This window comes from Chelmon rostratus, chromosome 7 (genome assembly GCF_017976325.1).
Source record: "Chelmon rostratus isolate fCheRos1 chromosome 7, fCheRos1.pri, whole genome shotgun sequence".
In the NCBI taxonomy this organism is placed as follows: Eukaryota; Metazoa; Chordata; class Actinopteri; order Chaetodontiformes; family Chaetodontidae; genus Chelmon; species Chelmon rostratus.
In genome coordinates this window covers 12,714,309-12,734,840 of record NC_055664.1, presented here as the reverse complement: position 1 = coordinate 12,734,840, position 20,532 = coordinate 12,714,309, and the positions used below count along the sequence as shown (strand labels likewise).

Sequence of the window (20,532 nt, the reverse complement as noted above, 5' to 3'; positions counted from 1 at the left end):
TGTGTTTCATTTGTGCATTTACTCCTTTTAGGTAGGTGATGAACATGAGATGAACGTCTTAAATCAGATGGAGCTTTTTATTGTACAGTATTGATCACATTTAGTGTTTCTCAGACAGCACGTTGTGTGTGTCCATTAAGTCCATCAAACCTTCTCAATGTCTTTTTATGACATATGACACTAATTTTGAAAACCTTCCCTGTCTACATCTGCTACAGAGCAGTGTTTCATAATATATAGTAATGTGTAATAGTTTAATAGTTAATGCAGGTTGATTCAAGTAAACCAGCCATCATTTTACAAAATTCATCTCTGTAAAGCAGTTCACCATGGAAACTCAGTAAGTAACTCGAAACTCGAAGCTCAGTGTATTCCTCCTCTGCAGTCCTTCTTTACTGTTGTATACAAACAGCACAGTGAGTTAGAATGAAACTGGACGTGTCAGATTCATCACAACTTGACATTTGGGCTGTAGTTAGTGCAGAATTTCTACACAACAATCTTAAGGAAATGCACAGTATTTCACTCAACACACTGAATGTGTAGATCATCACTAGATCATTTTGACCCATGGCTGCAGCCTCACCGTGTAAAGTAGCATTTTCATTCATACTAATACCAAATCTAAAAGAGAACCATGAAAATATTGACTCAGTACAAATGAATACAACGGTCATCAACACTGCAGCTTCCTCTTCTCCTTCTTCATTGTGAATTGATCTATTCTTAATTTCTCAGATCTCTGTTTGAAGGACACAAGTGTGCATTTAAAGCAGGTTTAAAATAGTTGGATCAAATTAGCTCTTGGTTGGCATTATGAAGTAGGTGGTTGAGGCTTGCTTGAGCTGAGCGTTGCGAGCAGATTCTCAGTATCGTTCAACTCAACTAGTATCACCACAAAATTATATTTTCAACTGGAAGACCAAAGTGTTTTTACTCTGTTCGTGCTACTGATGTTGTACAGGCAATTATGAGCCACTGTATTTCAGTAGATATTATTTACCTTATCCCGTGTGCTTGAGGGACTATGAATCTGTCTGATATTTGATTTTTTTGCTATTTTTCGCTCAACTTGACAAACTAGTGACACTGACAAACCGGCGCTCAATAACACTCTCAGATGTCCTTCCCAGGCCATTTAGGATCTGTGTTCATGTAGGTTAACACAGTTACATGCTAATCCAGAAACATTTTTTTTGAGTAACTGGTATAATCAGTGCTGTTATGTACTTTTAGCAGCATGCAGTTTCCCTGTTCTTGCTCTCATCCAACAGGAAGTTTATTATATTTCCCAGAATGGCCCCAATCACCTTCAGAGAAAGGATGCTAATGTGTTGAGTTTGAGTCTGTTGGTTGCATGTGACTCAAGTAAATTCAAAGTTTAAAGTTACATACCAGATTTACAGCTATCTGAAGATATCTTCTCCTCCCTACTTCAGGGTCGGATTCACTCGATGATAGTTCTGATGACTACGAGGATCCAGACTTGTTTTACCCTGGTGTCCGTCAAATGAACACACCAGACAGGGTAAGTGAGAATGTTTCCTTCTTTTACACCCTTCTTCCTCTTCTGCTCCTGACAGTGTGAATGACTGCTATCTCCTCATATAGGATATGTCCCTGCAAGTGCCCAGACAGCCAAAGGGATGGAGCAGTTCTTTGTGCAGTGACGAAGAGTTGTTGGATGATGATGAGTGAGTCCATGAATCAACAAACAAACAAACAATTAACACAAGGCCCGAAACTGACATTTTGGCTGTTGGGAGAAAAAAGACAAGAAGCAACCACAAGGACAAATTGTACTTTTGTAATCAGTACATTGCTGACCCTGGTAATCCACATATAGCTTCAGTGTAAAGGTTGTGGTTTATGAGTTCTTACTAGTAATTAATTTTAACCCACCCACAATTGCTCTCAGGTTTTTTTTTTTGGTGATTGAATATATAAGTATTTACTTTGTGTTTTGTATTACTATAACCTAAAATCATTTTGAAATATACTGCTTAATTAATTACTTAATATACTTGAGTTGTCTGTGTGAAACAGTTATCTTCTGTAAATGTAAGTCTTTGTCTTACTAGTATAGTTTAGTGAGGCCTGACTCATAGTCAGGAGTGTTGTTATTCAGTGTAGAATGTGATCATGGAAGTTTTGCAAGCCTGAAATAGTGGCAAAAGGTGAATCGCGACAGGCTTGATCACATTGTGTAATGCAGTAGTTAGAACCATACTGGCCTTCCAGGCTCATCCAGTAGAAATGGCACAGGCCTCAGCAAGTGTTTTACACCAGTACATGTTTTTAATGTGAACGAGCAAAAGGAAGGTGATTTTTGAGTAACTTGCTTGATTAAAATCAGTTCTGATGTGGTTTCAAATACTGTGTATGTGCTGTGCACAGGTGAGTATACCTGTATATTAACTTTTTTATAATGTATTACAGTAGAGAATTGACTTATTTAGCTCTTCAAGGTTTGTAGTCATTGTAAGTACCTATATTGGTTCTTTTGCATCTGTTAGTGTTATACTGAAATTGTTTGTTCATTATGAAAAGGTTGACTCGGCTGCTCAGAAAGTTTTGAAAAAGAAAGTTTTAAAAATACTTTTTGCCTTTGTAGTTTGGGAATCAATTGCAAAGCTGTTGAGCAGAAATAATCAATTAGAGCATAGTTTTAGTCAGTAACTGCCCTCTTGTTTTATATAAACTGTCAAGACAGTCAATAGTTAGATGAAAAGTACCACAAACAGAAACTTATTCTTGGTGTCCTGCAGAAACCTTTAGGCAGTGGTGTCTGTGGTGACACAGAATGTATGCTTGTTGGTTTCCTTTCTGATAAAGTTCAGTTAAATGGTAGTTACACCATTTGCAATAGCTTGAAAATATATTTGCTTTGAAAACATATAGAAGATAATCTTTCCAAAAATAATTTCAGGTTTCTTTCTTTGTATGTGTGTGCTTGTGTGTTTACCTGCTTATTTCTGTGCATCCAAAGCCCTGCCCTTTGGCAGGACGAGGGCCTCAGTAACCTGCAAGGCAGTGTCTACCTGCCAGACTCTGGCAGACTGTCGGTAGCCGCTAAAGAAGACAACTCTCAGCTCATTGCTGTCATTAAGATGGGCTGGCTGGACAAGAATCCACCTCAGGGGTATGAATGCGATACATGCACACACAAGCAGAGGTTACTCTATGTACTCTATGTAGATATCTTTCACACCTTAGATAAGACATCAATACTAAATATCTAAGTATGGTTTCACTGTGGGCTTCTTTGGGATGTTTTTATACCTCAACAAATACAACTGAGCTTGTCATGCCTTTCATTCCAGTAGTAACTAAGCTACTTTTAACATTATACAGGTGGTTTTTAGATGCTTAGCACTGAGTATTAGGCATACTATTAATGATCACACTGAAACAGTAATAAAAAATGTTAACATAAAAATACAGCCTAGTTTAACAATGCAAAACCTCTGTCCTAGTCCCTGTTGCCTTACAGTAAAAGGAGTATGTGCTTCACACTTTGAATACATGTTTGTGCGTGTGTTCTCATACACAGGGCTCTTTATTATCAGAGACGATGGGTGAAGCTGGATGTTGACTACCTAAGATACTTTGACAATGAGAAGGTAACAACAGATATGTACATATCATCATCACATTAGTCACTCTTACTAGGGCTGTCAAAATCGGCCAGAAAATACATTTGAATATTCCACCTAAAAAAAAAAACACTTTAGTTCGAACCATTCAAGCATCTATTTTTGTGCATTATAACAAAATAATGTTCTATACCTTGTTGTTGAATTATAAACTCATTTCAGTTTGACCTGCATTTTATTTTCAATCAATGAAACTGATGTTGTGTGCGCAGTTACCAGTTGATGCTGGTCCACGTGGCCTGGAAGACTTTAATGTGGAAACTGGTGGAATTCCATTCACTTTCCATCACATTATCTGAATATGGACCCTATTTTTTATGTATTTGTGTGGAAGTCACTTATAGAGACAAAAAATGTTGAAGTTCAGTACTGAACGAGAGCGCTGCTGTCTGCAGCCACGAAACAAGCTGCAATGTGATCCCGCTAGGAGTTTGAGCAAAACAAAAAAAAGAATGAAAGACAGGTTCAGATTGTGATAATAAGTGTCTGTCAGCATTATAGAAAGGATCCCCACAGCGATTAGCAAGTAAGATCTGTTTTGTTTAACCAGGAACAGCTGTTATATTGCCCTTGTCAAAGCCACCAGACTCCATTCACAGAAGCAGTGATTTTGTCATCGTAAAACACACGTCATTCAAACATGAAACAAACAAAATAAAACTCACCAAAACCTTCTTGGTTTATCTTTTCACTGCTTCAACAACCATCACGGGTCTGAAATAAGCGTTGAAATAAACTCTTAATTCAACAGATCAGTCGTGCAGTGTATTCAGTGAAGCCTCGGCACAATGAAATATTAATTTTCGCAATTGAATGTGCAGATTTTGTGGATTTGTATATAAATTTAAATTTAGAATATTCGCTTACAGCCCTAACTCTACTGGGAATCTAAATCGAAAGCAAGACCCGAGCAGCATGCCAGTGCCACTGAAGCATCCAGCCTGTTCAGTCCAAAGCAACACCAGCCAAACTTTCACCACAATTATTTTAAAAAAATGTTATTTCCTTCTGGATTCCCGGTTAGGTACAGTGATGCATTAAGACGATCTCACACACACACACGCACAGACACACTCCCTGCATGCTGTTGTTAGAATTGGATCTGTTTATAACAGCGTAGTTTTTGCTGTGTGTGTGGTGTGTTATAGGAGGTGTACTCAAAGGGGATCATCTCCACTGCCTTCATCACAAACGTGTCCTGTGCGGGAGAGCTGAAGTTTGAGGTCGTCACAAACAACCGAACATTTATCTTCAGGGCTGAAAGTGAAGGTCTGTCTTTTTTGTCTGGCCATCTGTGTGTGTGCTTACACACATAAAAGAGTGACATATCTCACTTTTTACAATTCAATCCATCCAGCTGAGAGAAACGACTGGGTGACTGTACTGCAGGACTGCACCAGGGGGCGCCATCCACACAGCACCACAAGTTTTAGGTCACCTTTGACCCCAGACTACCAGGGCTATCTGGAACTCAGAGGGTTGCGCTCCAAACTATATACTGTTGTTGCCTCTGATAAAGTCTTCCTCTACAAAAACATGGAGGTAAGGATCCTCTGTGTGTTTTTGCAGGGATGAGCGTGTTAAAAAAATTTCAGATACATTTATTGTAGATTGTTGTGTATTTTGTTGTCTTTATTTGGAAAAAGAGTATGAGTAAGGAATTTGAGTATTAAATACTGAAAACTGCACTGAAATAGTGTAATATTGAGTTATTAAAGCTCATCTGATGATTCATAATTGACATTGGCCATTGTAAATATAATGTACATGTCTGCCTTTTCGGTTTAGCTTAACAAGATGTCAAATCTAACAGCTTCCTCTAAATGTGAATGTAAATAAACTAGTTGAGATTATTTCAGCCTACTCCACATCACAAGAAACAGTTAAAGTTCATATAGTGTAGCTATTTTAAGTGATGTTTAAAAAAAAACTTGAGCCACTCACCCAGTGAAAACAACAATGTTCTTTTCTCACTCTTCCAGGATTATCGTATAGGAGTGGGCATCACATCTATTGAGATGAATGTAGGAAATGTGAAAGACACAGATCGTCGTAGCTTTGATCTCACCACACCATACCGCATATTCAGGTACTGCATGTACACAGAAATGCATTCAGTAAACATTTGACCTGTGTTTATTTTCTGTAAGTGTCCTGTGCATGCAGATACTGTAGATGTATGTGATGTACATAGTTATTAGTTTTTACATTTCAGCAATGGCTTTATGATTTCCCATAAAGATTTAAGTGCAAATGTAATCATTCTTCATTGTAAATCAGGCTGAGTTGGTCTTGGTGCAAGGATACTTTCGGGAAATTAGATCATGTTATTTTAATGAGAACTCCCACGGTCCAGCTATCTATATATCTATCTGAGTCCTCAGCTGGATGTCTTTTGAGAATGTAAAAAGCCCTTTGTGTGAATGTGTTTGTGTGAAGAGGAGTGAAGGAGATGTGTGTGCACAAGTGTATGTGTTGGTGTGGTGTGTGTGGTCTCTTGGCTTACAGTGCACAGTCTGCAGTGCAAGAGCTCAGCTTGACAGGATGGGGAAATCTGAAAAGGCTTGTGTATTTGTATAAGATTTGGGACTGTGTGTCAGTGTGCGTCTCGAAGTGTGCATTTTTGCGACTTCAGTCGTTTGAGAAGCATGTGGAAATGTATTTTAAGGACAGAATGACCAACGAGAAGAGGAAGCATACAGACATGCAAGTCTGTGTCAAGCCTATGTGTGTGTATGTGTTTGTACAATTTCCAGTCTTTGACTCAAGTATATTTAGCAAAACAAGAGCCGAGTAAGAGTCAGCACTCAGTGGGCTCATGAGCAGAAGGAAGCACACACACAGAGCAGACACATAGGCTTTCTCTTCTCTGTCACTTGGTAGTTGTTACCGACACCATCATGTCGGCCTTAACACTCGGCCGTGTGTTTGTTTTCCTCCGCAGTTTCATCGCAGAGTCAGAGCAGCTGCGAGAGCAGTGGGTGGACGCCATGCGGGATGCGATAGGTGAGGCCTTGTCGAATAGGGAGGTGGCAGAGCGGATCTGGGCGGAGCCTAGCAACAGTCTCTGTGCTGACTGCGGGGCCCCCAAGCCGGAATGGGCTTCCATCAACTTGTGTGTGGTGGTCTGCAAACGATGTGCAGGTTTGTGTGTTTGGATTATTGTGTGTTTTTGTTGTCATGTGTTTGTGGTCTGTGCATCTATGTTCATACATTTAGCGAAATAAAATGTTTCTGTTTAAATAAGTTTTAGCGTGTTTATCAGTATTTACATTTTCATACAGGTCTTCAAAATGTGTTGTTAATTATACAGTGAATATATTGATTGTTGACCATTTTTTTGCTTTATTTTGCAATGACAGTGATAAGGAAGCCTAATATCAATTATCATGGTGTAACAACTGTTTTTAGAGTGGTTGTGGCGAACATGTTGTAGAATTTCAAAGTACTATTACCTGGGCAGGATGTAATTTGTCGCGTGTGTGTGTGTTTCAGGAGAGCACAGAGGACTGGGTCCTAGCATCTCAAAGGTTCGTAGTCTGAAGATGGACAGGAAAGTCTGGACAGAAGAGCTAATACAGGTACACACACAGAAAATCTACATAAAGATTTATGAAAAATGTCTTCAAAGAAGAAATTTTTAGCAAACCTTCATGACCCAATTCCACCATTTTAGTGTTTGTTAGGTACACATGTCTAGCAGGACACACATCAATTGCCTTGCAGTCACTTGTTGTGGAGCCTAGAATGTCAAGGGTTTTTTTTGATGCTGTGTCTGGGCATTGGAAACCTGTGACAGTAGGTAGTGGTGGTGTTGTAATGGGTTCCATTATATTAATTAACACACTTAAGGTTAGATAACGCACTTAAGGTAAGCAATGAAAATTGTAATATTAAATAATTGCATCCCTAATAAATGGCACACTGTGTGTTGTTGGTCATGCATGCTTCACATCCTTCTTAATGTGGAAATACTTCTCCTACACCCTACCTGTGATGCAGCTGTTCCTGTTGATGGGCAACGAGCGGGTAAACAGTTTCTGGGCAGCTCACATCCCGCCAAGTGAAGATTTGACACCCTCTAGCTGCAGTGAAAAGAGACGGTGCTTCATCACCAACAAATACCGCCAAGGCAAATACAGGAAATACCATCCTCTATATGGAAACCAGGGAGAGCTCAACAGTGTAAGTTGAAATCACCGTTTTTATTGTGTGCTTTTGTCAGTGTTACTCTTATGCTTGGATTTGAATCTACACACCGTATTTGTTTAGATAGATTTAATATACAAAACTACATGGGAAGTTCTCAGTCAGTGTTGGTCAACATACAGTATCTTTGGAAAGAAAGGCTTTCATACACAGGGAAGATTTCGAGGCAATTGAGATGGTTGGTGTAGCAAACCACCATGACTAAACTGTCTTTTAAACCTATCATGGTGACTTCATTTACTTGTTCGCTTTCAAGTACCGTTTCCGCTGAATGTAGCATTGCTGTTGCTTTTGCCTCACAATACACTGCACCTAAGCTTCTTTTTAGCACCTGTAGGTATATGTGTCATGGAGGGTCACAGGCTTAGTTTTGACTGGATTTTGCATGTGGACAGGTATACACACACACACACACCATGCACTGCATATCTGCATGCGTACTACTCAGACCATGAGTAAGATTAACAAGAAATCCAAGGAGCGACTATAGATTCTGTTTTAGTCCTTTCAGAGTTCACTCTTGTACTGACCTGACACCAATTAAAAAGAAGAAAGTGCCCAGTTGAATCCTATATCATACTAAAGGAGAGCATTTAATATTTTTAAGCAAATGTCATGCACACAGCCAGCTCATCTTTAAAATTCTGAAATGGCATGTATGTTGTTACACATCTCTGCATTCAGTGGCTAGAAAGTAGCCAGTCTAAGCAGTGGTTAATGTTTTTCTCCTTTCCCAGCTGGCTGATTCAGGCAAGCTGCATTTGTCACTTTGTCCTAAAGTGGGGCATTCAAGGGACTGAGTTGAACTCGGTGCAGTTGGAGTGAAACGGAGGTTCCTGGATTGCAAAAGCTGTCTAAATCCCTTATTGAATCCAGTGTGTAAAGCACAATCTGCCAATTGCAATAATCTTAATAACTGACATTCAGAGTCAAGCTAAATGAAATAAAGACAGCGTGATATTAATGCAGGTTTCAGGCTAACTAGTTCCTGGATTACTTCTGAGTCAACAGTGTCAATGTAGGGGAGACTTTGCAGTGAAGTCTAGGAATTGCAGTACCTCTTGACAGCAGCTCTCAGGGTATCTGTCCTTGTCAGTGGAAGCTCAGATATAACGTACACCTGGCTGTGCCTCTCAGCATGATAACGCTGGTAAGTAAACATCAGAAGTCGGACATTTGGTTTGAGAATGGCTAGAGTACAGGGTTTTCTACTCTGCCCTACTGTGCTCCACTGTGTGCGGCGAAGGTCTTGGTGTTTCAGACCCGACTTGGCCACTCATTAGCTGCTTAACCCACTTACCGCAAACAATGCGGACTGCTCACAGACACGCTGAGTGTGTGAGTGAGTCACATTTAGCACCTGACTGTGAGTTCTATTTTTCCTCCCACAAGCATTCAAGCTTGTCTGTGTGTATGTTTCTGTCTGTTTTTTTTCTGTGTGAATCACTATGTTTGGGATGTGCAGAAGGAGATAAAGGAAGTTTTCTTGTCTCAAACACAAACACCAGTTGCTTCTTGTTTTGATTTAAAGTGGTTTTGTTCAGTTGCTAGTCCTCCTCTCTTTATTCAGTCCTCCTCTGTGATGGCCATCTCTTTTTCCTGTGACTGTTTTCATTCTCAGGCCATCTCTTGAGAATGTTATCTCTCTGGATTGTCTTCAGTTTTCTGTCTTTTTGAGTGCAGAACTTCCCCTCATTTCAAACGGATACTGTATTCACTGTCATTAGTGCTGTTCGACCTGTCCTTCTCCCTCCAGGATCAAATACTTGAAGTTCCTCAGCTCTACGTTGCTTCTCTTTCCACTTGGGTGTGTCTTAAGAAATATTAGACAGTACATGTGAGTCTGAAAGGGAGAAAGAAGTTTGAGTACATGAGTGTCTTGGGCCACATTCAAGCTTGTTTATCAGTCCTGGCTTTTTATGTCCTCTTCTTTGTTTCCTTGCTTCTTTGTTTTTCTTTTTTTCTGAATGTGACATCATTACTCACTGCTTAAGCTGGAATGTGCTCTAACCCCGCCTCCCCCTCTCTTCTCCACCTCTCCCCCTCATTGTTTGGCTGGGACTGCAGAGGAAAGTTGATCTCTTCACTCTGGCTCTTTTTCTTATTTGTAAGTGGCCTATATTCGTCTAACTTTCTGCCAGACTTAAGCACCACAAACTAGGTCTAGTTTTTTGCTTTTGCAACTTTGTGTGCGTGTCAGTGTCGACTGACATTTAAACAGAGGAGTGATTGAAAGGAACTGAAAACGTAAAGGTAGGGTTGTGTGCTGGAGGGCAGTATGAGAGGGTAGTGAAAGTGTGTTGTGTCTGTATCTGTGATCTTGTTGAGTATTTCTGTGAAGAATGTGAGTGTGAATGAGTGTTTTAATGAGGTTAGGTTAGTGCGAGTATAGGAATGTGTGTCAGTGGACTTTGGATCTATAACAGTGTGTCATTTCAGTGCAGCTGAACATACCCGTATCTGAATGTGCTTATGGGGCATAGTTTTGTCTCCAGGCTGTAAGGACCTCTGTACTGTAGCTCTATGCTAGTGAGCACATTAGACTTATTGTGCGTCTGTGTGCCTGTTTTTCACTGGAGTGGGCTGAGACATGTTAACATGCATATTAATGTGTGTGTAGGCATGTTGAGTGTGCCTTTTTTGCATTTTTGGTCTGTTACTTTCTGTGTGTGTGTGTGTGTGCGTGTGTGTGTTCTGTCTGTGTGCTCGGTTAGAGTTAGATGATGGGCTCACCTCTGTCAATGGACATCATTGTCTCTCTCATTCTGTCCCCTCTTGCTTTGCTTTAAGCCTCTCTCTTTGCCTCTTGCTCTCTGTCTTCCCTCCTTTGCACTAGCTTGTCACGATTCATGTTTTGCAGTGTTTTGACTGATGTATTAGAAATACTTAATTGGTGGTTTTGTGTATGTGTTTGCGAGAGAGCAAAGAAGCCGAAGAACACTGGGTGGACCATGAAAAGATGTTTGACAGAAAAATGTACAGTATGGCGTTGCATTATCAAACACAAAGAAGTGTTGGCAGTTTGAGACTGTGTGGCAGGTTTGAGTGAGGGACAGTTGTGTACTCTTGTGCATTTTTGCTGCATTTCTTAAAATAAAGCTACCTGTTCCTAAAGACTGTAAAACTGGATGCCACATTAGATTAATGAGTTGTGTTTTGAACATAAAATGTTGCCAGTGGATGAGTTTCTATGTTCCTGCCTGGACAACCCCTACCAAAGACTGATCAAAGTTTTCTTGAGCTTGTGCCTGTGTTGACTGCATGCTGGTGACAATCAGTATTTTACTGGCACTTATTATAGCAAAGTGACATAGCTGAGAGGCAGCAGTAAAAACTCTTAATAGGCTTGTTTTTGTGCTTTTATAGTTGTAGAAAGTGGCTTCCATAGAAGAGAAGCTCAGTCTCTCTTACCCTGTCTGTGCATTCCCTGCTGCTCACTCTTTTGTCTCATCTTTCCTCCCTTCTCCAATTAAGTCCTCTCATCTCCTCATTCACAGTGCAGGATTTTAGGTCATAAATCATTTTCAGTTGTACAAGGAGATGGGATCTGCTTTCTTGTTTGTTTCCCTGAGCTTTTCTTTTCCTGTGTCTTTGTTCATCTTTTTCTGTGGGCCTCAGTCTTACTGTTTTTCCTCCATGTCATATTCATTCTTCTCTTCTCGTCCCCTTTTTCATCCGTCTGGATTTTCATCCCCTCCTCCTCCTCCATCTCCGTCTGTGTAAACTGTCCCTGGTGAGGTAATGATGGAACATATGTGGATAACTGCTGTTTCTCATCTGGATTTGATATATGTATGTGCATACACACATATATAAATGTGTATGTATCTTTGGTTGGAAGTTCAGTATACACTAAAATGGACAAGGAGAGTGGACTGCATGTGTTTTTTGTCTGTACTTAGGGGGCCTGAGTATATTGTGTTGAGTTTGTAGCCAAGTACAATCAGTCTCTGATTAATGTACCTCACTAAAATGCTTTCATCTTCCTTTCACAATATTTTTCTTTCTTCTGTGCCTCTCATCTTTCTTTTCCTCCAATTCTGTCCCATATAACTGCAAAGGCCAGATGGAGGCCTGTGATTTCAGACACACCCAGATAAAATCTCTCTCTCTCTGGGGAGACTGGGGGAAGATTCTTGAATTCCCTTCTCTTCTCTCTCTCTTTGTGTATGTGCGTGTTATTACATTACTCCCTGTTTCATAGGCAGCAGATGTTGGAGGGCGTGAGGTCCTCAAACACTCAAACCCATTTCCTCCTTGTACTTTGTTGTGATTTGCTAGCTTCTCTTGGTCAGAAGGCACATGGTTGGCTATTGATACATTGCAGGACACTGACCTACATACACGACATAGCTTTTACATGTGTGTCCACATGGGAGGGGGGCTAGTTTTGTTCTTTATTACTGGAACACACACACAGTCATTAGGCTCAGGAAAGTGTCAACACAAAACACTGCACTCCACTGATCTGTACTTGCAGCAAAGTACTGTTTCTGACCTGCGTTATGTGGTCAAATGGCAGTATATCATGATATGGCTTGACCTGTAGCACGGTGGCTAAAGTTAGCCAGCAAGGGTTCATCTGAAGTATTGACTTTTCTGGCTTGTAACGACAGCCAGTACAGATAAACATGATGGTCAGGTCAATGTGATGGTTTAAGTGGATGTAATGGGAGTCAGCGAATTGGCAGCCATTTCCTATTATAGCCCCAGTGACTATGAATGACAGCAGGCATGAATTCATGGTGAAAAGCCACTCATGAGTTCAGTTCTTTCTCATGGGGATAAAGGAGTTTGCAGGGAAGTGAATGAAATGACAAATGGATGACAACAAGAAGAGAGTGGAAGAATACAGGAGACAAACAATCAGTGTTGGCCAAGCTACTTGCATTAAATGAAGCTTCACTACACTATGGCAGGAGTTACAACATAGAAGTTTTTTTTTTTTTTTTTTTTTTTTACCATTGACTCACCTCAAGTGTAGATCAATAAAACTGTCAGTCAAACAGATAGGACATCAAAAAAATTTGTAGTAAAGTTGTAAACAATAAGCTGTACTCTCTGCTCTCTCTGCTCCAAACCCAGTTCGGCCACACAAACAAACAACAAAAACATGTGCTCCATATAATAAATAGCAGGGGCTGATAGTGTCTCTATGGTCATATGTGTTTGTGTGTTGTTAAATTTGTGTTAGATGTCTTGAAAGTTGACAGCACTGCTTCCTTGGGCTTGCACAGTAAGCACCTGAACACATAATGTCTCTCTGTTGTTTCGCCCTCTGTCATCTTTCCATCAAGTCAACTCATGGTTGCCTGTCTGTATTCCGCTGCGGCAGAGATGTAGCAAACAGCCCAAGGATTGGTACGATATGACATTCATAGGAAAGTGCTCCTGCTGGCTACAGTCTGTGTATGGCGGTGCCGTCACTCACTGAACCTCAGCAGTTTCATTTCAAACTGCAGCAGAGAGCTCCACTGTGTTTAAGCCTCAGAAATGCTTGGGAAAGTGTAGCTTTTGTGGATGTTGTTGCACTACTTGATCAATAAAAGAGCCAAGCGACTGAACAGCTGTTTGACTCACAAAACAGAGATACTACCACCATGCTACTGAGAAATATAGTTAAACTAGTTCTGCTGCTACTTGTAAGTTTTCAGACTCTGAATTAAATCTTTTGAACTCTCTCACCTCTGTTTTCTTATTGTTCCCTGTAACTGTAGTTGGATTTGTTTTCCTCCTTCAATCCTGATCATAGATACGACTCATTTACTGTATCTGCTCCTATTCAAAGGTTTTCAAAGGAAGACTGCATTTTTGTCCACATTCCCCTCCATTTTGATAACATGTAAGGCAATAAGCTCTATTAAAACACAAACCAAACAGTCACAGAGTGAGGCGAAGCAAATCGACAGCCAGCCTTTTTCAGGTACCCGCCAAGATAAGGCAGATTGTTATCAGTTATGTTTGTAAATACTGTCTGTTATCTGATGTAAGTCAATGTTTTTTTAAGTGTTTTAGTTTATGACTTAGGGAAATTTAAGAAGAAAGGAATAGAGACAATTATTAATACATTTGAATGACTCTCAACTCTCAGCATTCACAACTCGAGTAGGCAGATCATGTCCACATTACTCCAGATCATTCTTAACATCCTCCTACGTTTTTTTATTTTTTTTAATACTTCTGCTTATCAGAGTTCACTGGTAATTTTTAGCCATAACATGTATAGTGAAGTCTACCTGAACATAGTACCTGTATCATTTGCTTCATATATAAATGAAAACTATGGGAGACTGTTGGAGCCACTGAAGTAACAGACTTGAAACTTGAAATAACATTAACAAGCTGTCTATACAGTACCAGCACTATTGTGGTCCTCACGTGGCCCGTATGATGAGATTATTGGAGTGGATGTGTTCTACTTCAAATGGTTGACTACAAGCTTTTGGTTCAGATGTCTTCAGTGGTGTGTGAGACAAAGAAATGCAGTTTGTCTCTGTCTTGTGTGTGTGTGTGTGTGTGTGTGTGTGTGTGTGTGTGTGTAGGGGTCTCTTGTGCAATTTTAATCTTTGTTAATTGGTTTGTTTGTCTGTATGTGAGTGTGCAGAGGCTCAGCAGTGCTTAAATAGAGGAGGGGTTCTGTCTGAATGTGTGACAGAGTGCTGTGGAATTTCTCAATCAGATCCAAAAGAGCTTATTGGTTTTAACAGAAGACAGACTTGTCTTCACAGACGTGTGTGTGTGTGTGTGTGTGTGTGTGTGTGTGTGTGTGTGTGTGTGTGTGTGTGTGTGTCTGTGTGTCTGTGTGTCTGTGTGTCTGTGTGTGTGTGTCTGTGTGTGTGTCTGAGTTTGAGAGTTCCTCAGCTGTAAAAACAGTGTTTGAGTTTACTTTATTTGGACAAAATGTGTTACTCTGTTGCTTTGCGGTAGAGCTGCAGTCTAAAGACAACATCATCAGGTTTATATAATAAACCTCCAAATGACAATGATGATCCATTTCTGGGAAATAAAAAGTTGCGTGCTGTGGAAATATTTCCTCTTTTGACAAATGTATCTGTTTGTTTTTAGCTTTCAAGAAATGATTGTTTTTGTAAGATATATCTTGTAAGATTTTTGTCACCCACCAAATCTGTCTGCATTTCTTAACTATTGTTTTTGGTCACATGGCTTCATGCTAAACATTCAAAGGTTGTAATTAGTCCATAAGGATCCAATGTAAATATTGGAAATGCTTCAACAGTTCCTTCAGTAAAATAGAGAATAAAAAAATAAATGTAACATGTCAATACCACTGAATTACAGCAATTAATCAAATCTCAGACCAGTTAGCTTTTCCTTACCTCTCAGATCAGTGCCAGTCAGTAATTTCTCCAGCTATCCTCTGAAATGAAGCAAAAGGTTCCTTGGGACTTACAGACTAATCACAGTAAAATGGCTCCAGGTTGCTTTCTTATTAAAGGTGCAATCAGTGGATTTGGAGAGCACTCAACAATTGGCACAAGGCTTGCAACACTTGAGGATATTCTGGTAGTAGTTTTATAATAATAATAACCTCCACAGGTCATGTAAATCTCACAAAGATTTACTTGAGTTTTTAATTTACCATGCAGTGTATTTTGCTTTCATTTCTAAGTAAAAGTTGCTGGCTCTGGAAAAGTAGGGGGCCTGCTGCACGTTTGAAAGCCTGCCTACACAGACACACTGAGTTTGACCTCAGCTGTTTCCTTTGAAACAAAGCTGACACAGGGTCACATGACATGAATAAAGCCAGGTCAGCAGCTGCTGGACCCTCTTACAAAAGTCATCAGTTTATTATCAGTTTGGTATTCTTACTCATCTCTGTGCCTCCACACCTCAGTCAGCTGTTCCCAGAGGCATTATGTCTTCTGGTTGCTGTACGTTCATCCCATTCTCGTGAATGACATATCTCAGGATCTCCTGCAGGGAATTTCTTCAAATTTGGCGCAAGCGTACATTTGAATTAATACACTATGACCAATTTTCACACAAATGTCTCATAGGAGAAAATTATGCAACAGCACCACAACTCAGACGGGGAGATTGTGACCGTAGTTCACATTTGGACAGATACGGAATTGGTGACACTAATCTTGGGTGTGAATCTTGATCCTACCAGACTGAGATTTAGTAGCACGACAATAATATTACAAATCCTATCCAAATAGTATTCTTATAGTGTGTGTCTTTTGTGTTTTGATTTTCTCTTCCTCTCTCCTTCTCCCTAGGCTCTCTGTATAAATGTGCAGAGCAGTGATGTGCTGGAGACAGTAAGACTGATTTTCTGCGGCGCAGATGTAAATTGTTCAACTGGTATGGCAAGTTGGCCTTCCCCTCTCTCCCTGGCCAACGCACACTCACAACCCTTACAGGCGGAGTTAATTAGCCTTAATCTAAACACAGGTACAGTATAACTTTGCATGCTCAAGGTCACATCAAAGCATCTTTGTTTTTAGCAATGCTGACATAGGGGTTGAGGAGAGTTTTCATGAAATTGTTTATCAGTGATATGCGACAGATAGTCAGATTGTATCCATGTCCACTTGACATGAATAATAAATGTAAATATGCTTTACATGTGCTGTAGGCCTGATAGTGTCTATTTTGTCTGGCTGTGTGATAATAACACTGTCAAAATGATTGTGTGGACAGCTGAATGCATATTCTTGTATCGTGTGCCACTATTGTACCATTTGTTTTTAAGCAGTAATGACATTTCAAAATGTTAAATAACCAAGCATACATTCTTTTTATACCCAGGTGTTTTGTGTGTTTACCATTTTCCCCTTACTTTACTACAGGCATGTCCAAACTATTCCATAAAGGGCCGTGTGGCTGCAGGTTTTCGTTCCAACCAAGGAGGAGCACACCAGCTTAATTAGCTGAGCTCAGTCTTCAGCTGATAACTCAGTGATCCCTTGATGTTGATTGGCTGGCCTGGTGTGCTCCTCCTTGGTTGGAACGAAAACCTGCAGCCACACGGCCCTTTATGGAATAGTTTGGACATGCCTGCTTTACTAGATTCAGTATTTCAGATAGACTCCCAGTAGATGCAGCCTGAATGGTCATTGGTTTTTGTGTTTGTTTTGCACATGCAGTCTATCCCTGCAATGCTCAGGAACATTTCCTGCTTGGGCTCGTGTGAATGGGAGCAGGGATAGATATTCAGGGAAATCTGTACTGCCAGACAGCTTTAGCATTGTAGGGACAGGCACATAAAGGGTTACGTCCTTACGACGGGAGACACTTTCACATGGAGCAAGCAAACTAATCTCAAGACTTCGCTGATGACATATTTGAATCTGCAATTTTTTACAGTTGTCTTGCTGATGCTTTCGCTGGTGATTTGATCACTAACAAGCAATACACATTATTATGTTTGCAAACAAGCTCCTTTTTTTCTTGAATGCCTGCAAACTGGACAGATTCAGAAATAAGGGAACTCATGCGCACGTCCATCCAGCCATGACACATCCTCTTTCTCTGTTCAATTTTATGGTGGTTATCACCTCTAAGTGTTGCATTACTGCAATCTACTCGACGATCCCTTGCCTTGTCTTTTCTAGCATTGACATGTTATGTGTGAAAAGTGGCAAGATGGAAATGTTCTGTAGATACATGTGTGAGTCATGAGAGTCACTCGCTGTGCCTGAAAGGTTATCCCATTAATTTACCTGGAACTATGTGTGAAAGAGGCTTTTGTTTGTTTGTTCTCCTGCAGAACTACCACGATCGGTGGAGGGCGAGGCCATGGAGGCAGTACATTACACTGCACCACCTTGTGTATCTCACAATGGCTTCCTGTTCAAGACTGCATCCATGGCTCGGGCTGTCACAGAGCGCAAGGCTAGAGAGGGTAACTACATAAAGAGAACACAGTACATTAAACATATAAAAGTAGAGTGTCTATAGATGCAGATTATGAAATGATATGCTTGGTCAATCTTTATTTATCCCTCCCTGTAGAGTTCAGCCGTCGCTGGTGTACACTGAACGATGGAACTTTCAGCTACTATGAAAGTGACAGGAACTCGAACCCTAATGGAGCCCTGAAGGCTTCAGTGATAGTCTGTTTGGCTGTTGACACACCTGAGAAACATGGGTACACACACGGACAAAATGACTTCTTTATCTGTCTTTCCCTCTTATTTTCTTCATCTCACCTTTATCCCTCAATGTCTTTTTCTTACCCTCAGGTATGAACATACCTTTGAACTCTACTCAGAGTCAGAGCGCCTCTATCTGTTTGGCACTGATGACCCAGACAGCCACAAGGAATGGGTGAAGTCTATTGCCAAGGTAACCACCAAATACACATTGGGGTTTAAAAAGGCAAGCACAAATTCACCTACTTTCTCCACAGGTGGATTGTTACGGAGGGAAGATTTGACAGAATAATTGGTCATTTTTTTGTAGTGAAAGAGCTCTGATAAGTGGAAGGCTTGCAGTGGGGAGTGCTTCTTAGTGGTTAAGATAGGACTAGCTAATCCTGACTTGTTTACTGTCACTTATTTTCCTCCAGAACAGCACTCCTTGTTGCTGAGATAATTGTCAGCTGCATGGTGGTGTGACTTTGATCTTCTGCTCTCAACTGCAGAAAGACAGTATATATACTTAATGCTGACGCAGATGCAGGAAAGCGTATGTATCCAAAATTCAGTAAAAACAAGTGGACATGTTTTGCAGCCCCTGAAATTTGAAATGATATAGATGATGCCGGATTAGTTGACAAATTACAGCTATTGGCTGTTTGTGTCTGAACGAGCATCACAAGACACATAAATGCCAAGATGGTAGATTTACAGTACATCCATGGCTCCTGCACATCTAGCCACAAAGACAATATGACCCGACCCAAATGTGAATTTGTTTGACAGTTACTGACTACACCACTAACTCCATGTTTATAGCAATCCCCTTAACATTGAAGTATTATACATCAGCTTTAACCTTTCCTCTGGCAATTTAATTAGTATTGGTATTGCAGAAGGTTTCAGTAAAGTACAGACCTAAGTGGTTAAGTCATCATCAGAAGAGAAGGGAAACAGTGACTAATGTACAATGTATTACAAAAGCCACAATGTCCCCTTTTTATTTGTAGAACTTTATTCCGGCCACTGCAGAGCCTTTACTGAGGCTGCCATTTGAGCGGATTGGACGGCTGAAGTGTAAAGACGGCTTGAACCTACAAACATCCAAGGTTGGCTGGTTTGCTCTGGTGGGCTCCACCCTTCACGCCTACTTGGCGGATAGCAAGGGAGAGGAGATCCACCTCCGCAAGCTAAATGAACTTTGTGAGTGAGACACATGATCACAAAAACACAAATACATGCTCAGACTCCACTTATGCTACATGCGTGCTGTAATCTGTACACATGCAGTGACAGGGTGGGCCAGGGTTCATACAAGGTTTTTAAAGTTTGGAAAATGCTTAATTTTAACTGTTGTGTTTTCAAGGTTAAGAGTATGCTTTTATTCAAATATACATTGAACATTTTCAACATAATCTGATGTTTCATCTAAATAATCACTCATGTAAACCAAAAATCTTTAAATATTTGAAATTAAACGATCCTGTCATCATATTTGTTTGTTGTCTCCTGTTGTCTCCTGAAATTAAATCATGATCAAAACATACAATCAAGATTAATATGAACAGTTGGTAAAATAAACAAAGTCACAGCATACATTGACTGTGGTGAGTACAAAGGCATTCTGTAAACTTTACTTTTCTCAGTTGCATGTAGGGTAGCAATTTAGATGTGATGATAAAGGCTTCGAGAGTCTGGAAATTTTTGGTTACCTTAAAAGTGCTTGAACTGTGCGAACCCTGGCGGGAATGCTAAGTGATGATTAGCAGATCAGTCATTTGGAAATAAACCAAAAATAAACACTGAAGCACAAACATAATGTGAAGTTTATACTGTTGAAAAGCATGACTGTCTGGAATAATATGATAATGATATGATTACTGTGTATTTGTGTTTGACAGCAATTCAACAAGACAATGAGGTGCTGGTTCTGGTGGAGAGAGGCAGGTGAGAGGGGAGCTTAATTACAGATTGTTACAAAAGGTGATGCTCAAGGGAAAAAAACTCTCCCACAGTGTAAAACCACTTTTAACAGTGAACAGTCAATTGTATAATGATGTGTTTCTTTTTAAAAATGTAACCTTTATTAAATATTTTTTGTCCTATTCTGCATTTTCCCCTCACTCCCATGCTCTTTTTCCATCTATTCTTCACTCACTGAATGTTATTGTCTCCCTCTCTCTTTATTCAGGACTCTGTACATAGAGGGAGAGAGGAAGCTGGATTTTGCCGGCTGGTGTGGGGCCATCCAGGCGGCAGCAGGGAGCGGAGGAGACACACTGAGCCAGCAGCAGCTGACGGAGACAGACATACCCATCATAGTACACAGCTGCATCGACTTCATCACACAGTGCGGTGAGAGACCTGTCGAGATTCACACATTGACACAAATGCATTTAAATGGCCATCACAGTGTTCCCTCCATCAAACACTGTGTTTACATTCACAGATACACACATACACATGCATACGGGCCATGCTTCTTATCTCTGCCACACATACATGCCTGCATTTACATCACAGGAGTCTATATACCCAGTCTGCATTGCTGTATGCAGTTG

At 40.4% G+C, this 20,532-nt stretch overlaps 1 protein-coding gene across 4 annotated transcripts in view; it reads left to right on the top strand.

The window, feature by feature from the left end:
* LOC121608742 (arf-GAP with Rho-GAP domain, ANK repeat and PH domain-containing protein 1-like) overlaps nucleotides 1–20,532 on the top strand; it is a 52,223-nt gene that overhangs the window by 16,371 nt on the left and 15,320 nt on the right. For all 4 annotated transcript variants that reach the window (XM_041940069.1, XM_041940067.1, XM_041940068.1 and 1 more), the window contains 17 exons: nucleotides 1,440–1,528; nucleotides 1,612–1,694; nucleotides 2,990–3,142; nucleotides 3,554–3,623; nucleotides 4,805–4,925; nucleotides 5,014–5,198; nucleotides 5,639–5,745; nucleotides 6,601–6,800; nucleotides 7,152–7,237; nucleotides 7,659–7,841; nucleotides 16,109–16,283; nucleotides 17,602–17,736; nucleotides 17,847–17,982; nucleotides 18,077–18,179; nucleotides 18,982–19,174; nucleotides 19,873–19,918; nucleotides 20,163–20,326. In XM_041940069.1, the coding sequence (XP_041796003.1) occupies nucleotides 1,440–1,528; nucleotides 1,612–1,694; nucleotides 2,990–3,142; nucleotides 3,554–3,623; nucleotides 4,805–4,925; nucleotides 5,014–5,198; nucleotides 5,639–5,745; nucleotides 6,601–6,800; nucleotides 7,152–7,237; nucleotides 7,659–7,841; nucleotides 16,109–16,283; nucleotides 17,602–17,736; nucleotides 17,847–17,982; nucleotides 18,077–18,179; nucleotides 18,982–19,174; nucleotides 19,873–19,918; nucleotides 20,163–20,326 (2,229 nt within the window). The remainder of the gene's footprint in view (nucleotides 1–1,439; nucleotides 1,529–1,611; nucleotides 1,695–2,989; nucleotides 3,143–3,553; nucleotides 3,624–4,804; nucleotides 4,926–5,013; nucleotides 5,199–5,638; nucleotides 5,746–6,600; nucleotides 6,801–7,151; nucleotides 7,238–7,658; nucleotides 7,842–16,108; nucleotides 16,284–17,601; nucleotides 17,737–17,846; nucleotides 17,983–18,076; nucleotides 18,180–18,981; nucleotides 19,175–19,872; nucleotides 19,919–20,162; nucleotides 20,327–20,532) is intronic.